General features: G+C 47.3%; 1 protein-coding gene across 1 annotated transcript in view; it reads left to right on the top strand.

Annotated features, from left to right (window-relative positions):
* Positions 1-12,285, top strand: part of LOC116945979 (fatty acid 2-hydroxylase-like) — a 37,604-nt gene extending 25,319 nt beyond the window's left edge. Inside the window, exons 3-7 of the mRNA XM_032960715.2 lie at positions 2,175-2,317; positions 4,448-4,551; positions 5,970-6,142; positions 7,639-7,891; positions 8,764-12,285. Of these exons, the coding sequence (XP_032816606.2) occupies positions 2,175-2,317; positions 4,448-4,551; positions 5,970-6,142; positions 7,639-7,891; positions 8,764-8,843 (753 nt within the window). The 3' untranslated portion in view covers positions 8,844-12,285. The remainder of the gene's footprint in view (positions 1-2,174; positions 2,318-4,447; positions 4,552-5,969; positions 6,143-7,638; positions 7,892-8,763) is intronic.

The raw sequence follows: 12,285 nt of genomic DNA, 5'->3' as shown, positions 1-12,285 counted from the left end.
TCGTGGTGAGAGGAGCGCTCGATGACGAAGCCACCGGCCGAGCGCATCCCGCGCTTGCTCAGCGAAGAGCTCGCCGCTTCAGCAGCGCTCGCCGGGCATTACGCGAGGCCACCGCTTCCTTGGCAGCAATTCGGAGGCGCGTGCGCGACTTGTGAGCGACCCGATTTGCGTTGAAATGGACAGGACGTTGTTGTACAAACGCGGAAAGGCGGACAGCAGGGTGGGTCACGACGAGTGGAGTTTGAAAGACCCCCCCCCCGCCCGCCACTGGTGAAGGGTGAGCGCACGGGCGAGCTGAATACATCGCTTCGACACGGCCAGTCTGGCCTCGCGTACTGGATGGGGCGGGGGGGGGGCGGGGGGGTGTCAACTTGTTTTATGACAACAAGAAACAAAACAAAACATGGTTTGAATAGGAGTTGCGTGGATACGGCTGGACAGATGTGGCGCCGCTTACCGCGTCAACTTGCAGCGGCAGCAGCAGCAGGCAGAGAGGGAGAGATTTTAGCGGGGTGCGCGCGGCCGCGTCAAACAAGCACAGCGCCCGCAAATAAAGGGTTATTGCCTGGTGACAAAGCTTGCAATGTGTCCGTATAGGTCTTATGGTTGTTGTTGTTGTTGTTCGCTTGCACCACATTGATTTTTGCACACAGCGTTTTAATACGTTTTTTTGCGTGGAATTTTTGCTGGTTTATTCCAGGATGTTTCTGTTACGCGTTGTCGCTTTAAGATGTTCTTTGTTCAAATTCTGTTTGTTGCGGTTGCACCCGACTTAAGAGCCGCATGGCTCACAGGGCTATACCTAATAAATGAAACTTGAAACTTGAAGGTGCCGGCTTACTACTCAGCGCCATGCTAAACACACACACGCCGCTCATTTAAATGCGCACGGGGTAATTCGTGAGCAGTGTTTGGTTGGCGAGGGTTAAAAAAAAAACGTACGCGTTGTAAATGGAACGCGTCGGAGAGTACGTCCACCGAGGAGATGGAACAATGAATTTGGTTTCGTATGCAGGTGGATAATTACGCAGCAGGATCGTGAGAGGGTGGGTGGCTTTAGGGTCGGGTCTTCATCCAGCAGTGGATTGACCATGGCTGATGATGATGATGATGTTATTGTGTAAAAAGTGTGGGGCGTGGAGGGGGGTCTGTCTGTGTTTGAATTATTGAACATCTTGGAACGTAAATTAAATCGTTAACTTGCATGAGCCTCTCAACGAGACGATTGTAATGAGTCTAACTTTGTGGGTGATCAATCAACATTGGGATCGTCTCGCACCCGCGAGTGTTAGAATTGACTGCCCAATTAGCTGCACTTTAGTCACCGACAACACACTCTCGATCAAGCGCGCAGTTGGGATGAGTCATTTACTTTCAACGTATATTAGTAAAAAAAAAAATGTCACGCTTCATTGAAGTTTACATGTCTATTCAAATCAAACAAATCAAGGTTCTTAGCTCTTTCGGTAAAGTCACGTTGAAGGGAAACAATAAAATAAGAAAAAATATATATAAAACAATAAAAATTCTCACGACCGTTTGTGTTATGGTAGAAACGTCGTGAGAATTTTTATTGTTTTATATATATTTTATTATTTTATTGTTTCCCTTCAACGTGACTTTACCGAAAGAGCTAAGAATATGAATTACTGCAGTCACGAAAGCTTTAAATCAAAACAAATCAAGGTGTCAAAGTGCGGTCCTGCAATTCCTAGCTCAGCGCACTCAGAGAGCTCTGGAGAGAGTGGTCCCATTCGAGGCTATTTGGACTCCTCAACCACGCTGGACAGACGTCGTTGAAGACCCATCATAATATATTTCAAAAAGTTGTGGCTGTATCATTCGTGTCGATTAGTGCCCGGATGTTCCGGCACTTAATAAATATAATCTCATTTTTTAATAGCGCCTTAGCTCAAGGCACTGTACGTAGTTCGAAAGCGGTTACAAAAATCGAGTGATTTAGATGGCAGGGGCAGTGCAAGGGTTGAGAAATGAGTGGCCGTAGGGCACATGGGGGTCACGACAGGGTTATAGGGGATGGGATGGTAAGGAAGAGGAATGGAATGGGCAATGGAGAAGAGGTTAAGTTCTTAGGTAACAAAAGTAGGTCAAGGAGGGGGACTGCTTAACGTACAGGGGAACTTTATTCCGCCTGTGTGTCCTGTTTTTGCCAGGATCTCGTGGACTGGAGTAAGGCCCTGCTGTGGCAGGTGGGACACCTGGGAGACAAATACAACGAGTGGGTGCACCAGCCGGTGGATCGCCGCATCCGCCTCTTCGAGTCCGACTTTCTCGAATTCTGGAGCAAAACAGCGTGGTGAGTCGCGCCGGTGGCAGCAGTAGCGGCTCGTCTTCATGGGGAGATGGGGCCATGCCCCACCTAATGGATGTAATGATACAAATAATGTTAACTTATTTAGAGAAAAAACACCCATCAAATAAAAAAGTTCAGCAAAACAAGTGGGTGGATTAAGGCCGTGTGTTTACGATTCATTAAGTTTGCATGGATTTGGAAGCAATTAATTGAAACAGAATTGAAATATGAAATTTTGGAAGTTGCTTCGACATGACCGTGGCTATTCTGTAATCTCATTGGCCGATTCAAACCCACTCCCACGGAGCGGTCGGACCGAAACGAAAGGGGGGGGGGGTGGAGATTGGGTCTGGGGACGCAAAAATTCCACCGCTGGCCAATGCCAACCGCCATCCCAAATCAATAACGTGGAGACGCCCGCACAGAGCGCCCACAAACATTTGACCCCTCGGGTTGGCGGGCCCGAGAAACTGGAGCCACTGCCGTGCCTGGCCTTGGCGTCGTATATTAAATATTGTGTGAGCGATCTCCCCCACCGCCCCCTCAACCGCCAGTCACAGCGACTCGATCAATTCCCGCGAATTGGGAGGTCGTGAATTGATTTTTACATTTAACAAAAATATTTTTCGTTTCGTTTTCACCTATCCCATTGGTATTGTCTAGTAGATTTTTTTTTACTCCTGTTTCGTACAAATTTGTCCACTCCCATTGGTCACACTTCCCTAAAAGTTTGATATTCTATGATTTTTAATCTGTTGTGTATTATCGGTTCTTGTACGCAGGATTCTGTGCGTTTTTTCGGGAGCAGAGTAAACAATTATAATCGAGAAATCGATGCATATCTCGTACTTGCATTCACTCACAATAGTGATTAGCAAATGGAATTTAAATGTCTGATTCGTTTTCAGGATATGTTTGGGGAGTTGGATGAAAGCAGTGTATCAGAATGTGTTTTGTTTTAAGGAAATGTATAATTTGTGTGATTGTACCTTGGTAAACATATGAACTTTGTCAGCAATAAAACGTTCTAGATTTAAAGCTTTAGTGACTGCAAGGATCCTTACTCTTTGGTTCTATTGGGTAAAGTCACGTAGGTAAAAAAAATAAAATAACAAAAATCACGACGTTTCGGCCACAACACAAGCGGCCTTCATCAGGTGAAGGGACGAGACTGTCTGGAGGACAGCGCTGGAGTGAAAAAAGCCACGCTCAGATCACGACCTTGCGCGATCACGACCTTGCGCGATCACAAGCTTAAAGGTCGTGATCTGAGCGTGGTTTTTTTCACTCCAGCGCTGTCCTCCAGACAGTCTCGTCCCTTCACCTGATGAAGGCCGCTTGTGTTGGGGCCGAAACGTCGTGATTTTTGTTATTTTATTTTTTACCTACGTGACTTTACCCAATAGAACCAAAGAGTGTAGCAATAAAATGTCTTGTTTTTGTTTAGTCATCTCCTATGCGTGTTGTTTTATTATTCCTGTCGATTACAATAAGCCCTCTGCATCATCTCTTGGACCTTTGCCGTTGTCGGCATCGTAAAACATTTATTGTTTTAACACCAATAAACACGTGGAATCATTTCTGATTTTTAAACCACTGCAGCCTTATCCGACTTCAAAAAAATCAAAGCATTAGTCAAAATAAGTCTGCATTAAAAGGAACAACAACAACAATATACAACGAGGCGATGAATATGTTGAGTTTCTTTGCTCATTTGTGCGTCGCCAAATAATCAATCGAACATCGCTGTGTTTAAACGTCACACTCTATTATTGGAACGCCTTTTTAGTGCGATCTTGGCGAGCCGTCGGTGAGCCCGCGCTTAAATGACTCAATCGTCAAACGCTCCAGTCACCCTCCCCGATTGTCTATCTTGGGCTCATTGACCGCGGGGCTAAGCACCCCGCTCCTGCCTATGTGATGCATACTTGTGTAAGTGGTACTGCGAACACCGCGGGGGCCTTGCGACATCGCGGCGCCTGACCAACCCCACCATCAACCATCAGCGCTCGCATCACTCTCAAAACCTGACCGGTTTCTTCACCCCACGCCCACCCCCGGCGTTTCCCCAAAGCTCACGCCACCGCGGCTTTTGCGTAACGTGCGACCCAACCATTGTGTGTGGCATCACAGGTACGTGATACCGCTGGTGTGGATACCCATCATCGTCTACATGGGCTTGTCGAGCTACCGGGGTCTGCAAGGCAACCAAATCCGCGTGTTCACCACGTTCACAGGTGGGTGGTCGGGCAAAGCGGGCGGGGTCAGGCAATGCAAGCTCAAAGAGCTCGCACAACTCAGCCAATCCGAGGGGGGGGGGTGAGGGGCCGCCGCAACGGGCGAGAGGGTGGGGTGAAATTTACAGACGGGACAAGGTGATAGAGAGAAAAAAATATATGAAACTTGCATTTACTTGCAAAATCCATCCCAAGCCACGCTCAATTGCCCTTGGGTTGTGCCCACCACAGGCGTGTGTGGCCACTGGTTGCCGTGGCTCTCTCGCTACATTTCCTCCTGCCTCAGCAGTCTGCCTGCTGTGTTGTTTCACGTGAAAACGATGGCTTGGGTTGCAATCGAAACGTCGTGGTTTAGTAGTTATTTTTCTATTGACGTGACTTCACCGAAAGAACCAAAGAGTATGAATTCCTGCAGTCACGAAAGTTTCAAATCAAGATTGACACATTTATATATTTATGTGATCTAACCCAAAAAACCCTGTATCGTGGAAACACTGTGTCGAAACCGCTCGAGATGTTAACTCGTCTATCGAAACAATACCGCTGAATCTGTGCGCTCCCAGAAGGCTGTGCATTTTTTTTTTAGATTTCATGTGAAGGAGACATTGTCTGCTTACTTATTTATCCTGTAAAGGATAGTTTGGCCCGCTCTTCCATGCTGGGCAGGCATCTTGGGAAAGGTGGCATTACTAATTCTTCACCCCGCTACATGTTACTATGTGCGCAAAGGTGGCAGGAAAGGCCTGAAAAGGGCAACGTGGTTAACACGCTTAACGTTTGTAATCCCCCCATTTATTTTTTAAAGAAATAAAAAAAATATTAGCCCACACGTCCTTTGAACGTGACCGTATGTCCGTCAAACTCTTCCTCCGGCCAGTCAGCACATTTTTTTATAATGATATCGTTAAAATACCTGGCATAGAACGACGGTCTTCACCCACTCCCCCCAAGGTCCCCACTGTCCCACCGCTGGGTACCCCCTCTCACGCGTGACAACCACCAGGCCCCCCCCATCAGCACCCGCAACCCCCCCCCAACGCACTCCTCACGCACCCCCCCCCACCCACACTTCCCCTTGGGTGCTCTCCCCCCCCACGTCCCCCCACAGTGCGCCAGCCAGACTGTTTTCTAATATTGCACGCCGTGCCCATGATGACCCTAAACTATGTGTACAACTTGCTCGTGACATTTTTGGGCCACATGAGAAGGTCTCTCTAAGTGATTGTTTTGGTTCTTTTGGCGGCTTTCGTCTTTAAGGAGTTGCCAAATCCGTGATCGGCGGTTCTGCTGTTGTTGTGGATCTGGGCTTCATTTCCATCCACGCGTTGCACCGCTCACGTTCGCAATCTGAACCTTGACCCGGCACATGCATGCCCACTCTTGCCCCCCCCCCCCCCCCACGTTTGCTCCACCGTCAGACGGAGGAGTCAACGTGAGCCCGGATTGGTTCGCGTGCCTCTTCACCTTCGGCTTCTTCATGTGGTCCCTCGTCGAGTACTCCCTCCACCGCTTCCTCTTCCACCTCACGCCGCCGGCACACAGCTACCTCCTCATCACGCTGCACTTCCTGTTGCACGGGCAGCACCACAAGGTGAGCCTGCCCGAGCACGCTCCGTGACCTCGTGTCATTCTTGACACCAGGGCCCGTGCCAACCGTGTCCCTGCTTAACCCTTTCCCATTCCGAGACGTCTCCAAGTTGAAGGGTGGGTGTCCCGTTCACCACTGAATCTCGGAACGCACGAGCGGTTAGCGTGAGTTGAATTTATAGAGGCGTACCGCCATTATTTTTAAAGACGGTGTACTCACCGCAGAGAACTGTAATGACACGACCACACTCCATGATAGCTGGCGCCAAGCTGTGCCGCGTGCCTTCCCGCATGGCCTTGTGGGAGACTCGGTGCCGACAAAGTTCTTTTATTTCAGCTTTTCTTCTGGTTCTGGTAAGCTGTCAGTTAATACACATGTTGCCTGTAATTGTGCCAGCTGATGTTTGTCTCGAACAACAATGCTAGAATCGCACGGTAGACATTATTGCAGGCTCGATGGAGTAGCTATCGAGCATGCAGACGGTACAACTGCATCCCGGCCTACAGCCTGGAGGAGGCCACGTGCCGGGCAACAGTGAGGGGAAGAGAAATCGGACTGAGGTTGGCCAAGTTTCATTCCTTACACAGGGGCCCATGCTGCCAACCACGCTGCTCCACTGCTGGCCACGCAGGCGTCTTGTTTAAAATATCGTTATAATTATTGCGGCCGGGTTAATCAATGTCCCCCCACACACGCGAGACCGAGCGCTTCACGGCTGTAATGTTTATTTGTTTACGACGCACCGATCGGTCGTCGTATGAAAGACAACGAGCTGATCGGCACAACATGCTCAGCCAGCTGATGGGCATTGCTTTGACTTGCCTAAGGGCTGCTGCAGGGGATGCTATCACGTGCCTTTCCCCTCCTTCCAGCCGTACCATTCAACTTTGTCCGCCGAGCTCTGTCTAAATTTACACGTAGGTGACGTTGCCTCTTGGTTGTCGGGGATAGCACATTGGACTTGCAACCCAGGAGTTGCGGGCTTGATTCGATCTCTCGGTGCAACGTATGTATGTGCGTACAGGCGCTCCTCTACTTACCGACGAGTTAGGTTCCAGAGGTCTGTTTGGAAGTCGATTTGTTCGTAAGTCCAACTTTACTCCTGTCGATTCCAAACATGTTGTACGACATGTACACTAAACACGGGGAATGTTTTCAAAAGTAGTACAATCTCATTTTGATGTAGATGCCACTGGTGACATCCACATGGCATACGGACAGATTTATTCGTATCTCTGAAAGTTCGTAAGTCGAATGTTCGTAAGTAGAGGAGTCCTTGTATGTTGAACTACTTATGCAAGCGTACGTAGCCAACCTCACTAATCGGAGGTGTGGTCCGGGGACCACACTTTGACAACCACCGCTGGAGCGGGAAGCCCTTCCACCAGTAGCGGTGCGAGCTAGCTTGGCTGGCTGGGATTGAGGCCGGGTCGATTGCAGCGGCGCCCGACGACAACCCTGACGCCGTGACCCCTCCGCCGTGCGTCCCGCTCCCCCAGTCGCCGTTCGACGGCTCGCGCCTCGTCTTCCCGCCGGTGGCAGCCTTCTTCTTCGTGGCGCCCTTCTACTCCTGGATGCTCACGATGCTGCCCAACGCCGTGACGGGGTCGCTCATGGCCGGCGGCATCTCGGGCTACGTGATCTATGACCTGATGCACTACTACCTGCACTACGGCGCTCCCAGCCGCGGCTCGTACCTCTACTCGCTCAAGGCCTACCACATCAAGCATCACTTCGAGCACCAGGCGCTCGGTGAGTGGCCTCGCGCGCGGCGGTCGGAACACCGAGCCAGCCATTGTCGCCCACTTCCTCGTCGCTCGCCGGCGGACAGACCCCGCGGCTCGTCGTCGCTGTAGAGCGCCGACACGTTGAGCTCTTCCTCACTTCGGAGTGATTGCATTGGACGATAGGGCCTTCGTTACTCCGGAGGGATTAAACACTCGGCCCACCGTTTGTTGTTGTTGCTGTTGTTGTTGTTGTTGTTCGAGAATCAGATGAACATTTGGCTCGGCATTGTTCTCGCGCAGCACTCAGCCCATCGTCACTAAATCAGCTAAGGGCACGGCCTATCATCACGAGAGTGGCTACACACTCGGCTCATCATCACTATAGCAACTAAATACTTGCTCCGGTGTTGATCTAGGTTGGCAGATCCCTAAGCTCATTACTCTTGAGCAGGGGTGGGGAAGTCATTTGATACACGAGGCCTACCCACTTGGAAGCGACTCCCAAACTGTTTAACCGTCACTCCATCAGATGGTGGGGCGGGATATTTTCAACACGACAGCACTGTGTTTCCACTTCTTATTCACTTACACACTTGTGTCGCCACTGCGAGGGACTGCTTTGTACTTGGTCGACACGCACGTTATTTTTCGCGAGACTGTACGGGAACTTTAAGTTGCGTCCGAATGTGAGGTTGTCTGCATAATGTACTGGAAAGTCTTATCCGGCTGTCAAGAAGTGGTTCGCACGGATTCCCTAGAAGAAAAAAAAACCCTTGATGGATTTTACCCAGGGGTTTCGTGACGTAGTTACTTTGTTCTTGTTGTGAGCAACACTGCAGAGGTGAATTTGTGATGAGGGATTTTGTGACGTGGTGTCGTTTGTTCTTCCCCCTGCAGGGTTTGGGATCTCGAGCAAGCTCTGGGACTACCCTTTCCGTACACTCATCCCAGAGGAGACCTTTGAGAAATCCCGATAATGACGACCGAGAAAATGTTGCCGAAATATTTTTGCTTGCTGTCGGGTTTATTTTTTATTTGATCTAATTATTTAAAAATCATGATTTAAATTGTCAGAGAGCGTCAGTTGTTAATGTGTTGACATTGAACTTTAATTATTTTATATTTTTATATAATTTCCGTATAAGTACAATATACTGTTGTCTGTAAATACTTTGTTCATCTGGCTTTTCCTCATTCCACGAAGTAAGGTGTGTTGCTATTCTGCGAACGGGGCATAAAAATGCTATGTATATGGAATTGATGGTTGAAGTAAATGGAGACTGACAGACCATGACTGGGACTGCCTTAAGATCATAAATAACTTCGTTATTCGCATAATTCTAACAGCTGTGTTTCAGAGACGCGTGTAGTCTGCAGTAGGTTCACAATACAGCCGGGGGGGGGGGGGAGTGGGGGGGGGCATTCCTGCCAGGTGTTTCGCAACTGAGAGATTAAAACCAAGGATACCTCCGGCCCATTGCTTTCCATCACTGGACATGAGAACGCATCGCTCCTGACAATGAGTCGTCTTCGCGTGACAGGGCGTTTGGTGTCGGGGGTCATTAGGGGCGAGTCGCGTGTTTTTTTTCTTTTCTGAGCGGAGAGTCTGCGCTGTGGTTTGGAGGAAGTTGTCGCTGTAAACTTGTCGTGAAAAAAAATATATCCGATTGTGTTTTAGACAATGCAATTCCTTGAAGGAGCTGCCCGGCAAACGTGAAGCGAATCGTCGGACATCGTGCCGAACAACCTGAAGACTCATCGGAGAGAGGGAGCTGTACGGCTCGACCGGGATAACCTGGCGCAGTTTGATTGCTTCTCAACCTTATCGGTCACCGCGGACAATGACTCTCGTTTTCTTATCTCCTTTGGTGCCTAATTTTTATGCACAGACCACAACTGTGGACCCCTATTTTTGTGGAAACCCCTGGGTGTGCTTGGGTCAACACAAGTTGTCGTCAGGGCGGGGTTCGGGTAGTGGAGAGAGAAGAGGCAAGGGTTCGTTCAAACTTTACTGCGGGCGGGGAACATTTCCATCATCTATAACATCTTTTAAGATGGGCGATTCATTGAAAGGTCATTAACTGGTATTTCTGAACGGTCTAAATGTGCGTGTTTTTAGTGTTTGTTTGTGGTGAAAATGGGTGGTGGATATCCACTAAGGTTTGGTACCTACAGATGGATTTAAATCAACTGTGCAATGTGTTGCTTGTACTTAAAATTATTGATTGAGTGGCAGGCCTTGTTATAGCTTTGAATTTAGGTTATCCTGTCACTCAGTTTACACACATCATAAAAATAAGTGTCCCAACAAATTATTTAAAGTGCCTGAACTCTCCTCTTTTATTTTGTCAATTATTTTGTTGGTATTTTTCGTGTGTCAACCAAAGAAAACCCAGAATTATTATTTCTCACATTCTAAGTGAAGCAGACTGACACATTTCAACGTTGCAAATCACAAAGTCTATGTTTAAGCAATTGAAACGCAGTCGTGACTTCTGCTGACGATAATTCAATGCAGGAATGCCTGTGTAGAATACTTGATGTTTCAATAATTGCGGATTCAAATAACATTGTGATGGGCGCAGCAGCCTCCAGTTTCTGAATGGATCGTGCGGACCGATTGCAGTGTGAATTGATGAAACATCTTTTCTTACACCTGCTGTGTGTGATGCACCTGACGTGAGTTTCACAACGAATATTAATCTATACATCGCGCCTCCATAAAACGCATTTTACTTATCACAAAACAGCAAACGTGTAAATTGTTATCGGCAACAATAATTACATGGGTAATTAATTTACAAAAACGTTTACTTATGACCACGTAATTGTACATATATATTTTTGCTTAACAAAAACATGAAGTGTATGTTTTTTTTTTACACCAATTATTTGTACAGGAATTGGTTAAGTGCTTTGTACCATGGAGATGGCAGCCTGGGTTTGAGCCCTCACCATGGCTATCACCAGTGGCGAGTGATATCTGAACCCATCCTGAGCGACACGAGGTTGTACATTATTATTATTATTGTATATTAGAATTTGAGCAGTTGCTTTTAATGATCGCCTCCACGGTCCGGGAGTAATGGAGACACCGTCACCCTGATGACGCATGTTGTACTGATGGGCCCCAAGAGAACGAGTGACCCAGAACATTACAGAAGATGAAGTAGTATCCTATTCCTCCACGTGTTGTTCTCACAATTGAGCACCACACGTGCATGAATGCACTCTCTCCAGAGGCTTTGCCAAAACTTGGTACAGGTGGATAAATTGCCCTACAATGAGAGTTGCTGCGATATAGCGATGTAAAGATATACATCATTCGATATTTAAAAAAACACGACAATCATTTCGTCCTTTTTGCAAAATATCATCTTATGGCATGGTGATAATCGCTCATTAAAATATATATTTTTAAATATTCATGAAAATAACGTGACGATTAAGGTTTTAAATAACGTAGCTATTAGCCGTAACATTGTTTTGGTAAAATATTTATGGAGTAATCGATGGCGTGGCAATTATGAGACGTGACAACGTTTTGTAGTTCATTTGGTCATTTTAGAGTAAGGGACAGCACGTGCACGATGGATTTTAATGATTACAACGATGCCCGGCAGGCTTTAGTTGAGGAGTGAACTGCAGTTGAAGAACATTTAAGTAACCTTTATTTCTCCTGGAAGTGCAGGAAAGTACATAACGTCGTGAGAATATTATTGTGTTATTTTATTTTATCAATTTATTATTTTATTCTCATTCTACGTGACTTTACCGAAAGAACCAAAGAAGATGAATCATTGCAGTCACGAAAGCTTTAAATCGAAAAAAATATATAGTTATTAGAAACTAATATCGCAATAATCGTCACGTTGTTGAACTTGGTATTGTATCACAGAACACTATATCGCGTCAACCCCTGCCAACAACCCACGACATGGGACAGGATCACTAGATACGACTTGAAAGTGATTGGGGAAATGTGCCGGGTGTTGCCACTTGTCCCGGTTTATCTGGGACGACGTGTTTGCGAGGTCAATTTCCATCCGTCTGTCTCTCACAGAATGTTAAAAGTCTCGGTTTTTTTTGTCAGTTGCGAAGAAATGCACCACTCAGAACCAATGCATTTCGATGTTGCTCCTCTCTTGCGGGATTGCGTGACGTATTCTTCATCTGCGAGTATGTTTTTTTTTTGTTTAACTCGAAGGTGGCAACCCCTACTCGTGCGTTGTCGAATACTTTTGGAACTATGGAGTGCAGCCGTTTGTTACAGCTTGTCAATGATTGGCTGCTTATCGCCATGTGACCATGGCATGCATCGTCATAAAAAAAAACCGTTTATCAATTTGAGCTTAGAGCTTTTTTTATGGAAGTGTTGTGTTTGCCCCGAATAAAGTGTTTGTGTGAGGGTTTCCTTAA

This window comes from Petromyzon marinus, chromosome 25 (genome assembly GCF_048934315.1).
Source record: "Petromyzon marinus isolate PM22_M1 ecotype Great Lakes invasive population chromosome 25, UKy_Petmar_22M1.pri1.0, whole genome shotgun sequence".
Taxonomy (NCBI): Eukaryota; Metazoa; Chordata; class Hyperoartia; order Petromyzontiformes; family Petromyzontidae; genus Petromyzon; species Petromyzon marinus.
Note: the sequence above shows the minus strand (reverse complement) of the source record. Positions and strands in the feature narration are given on the sequence as shown.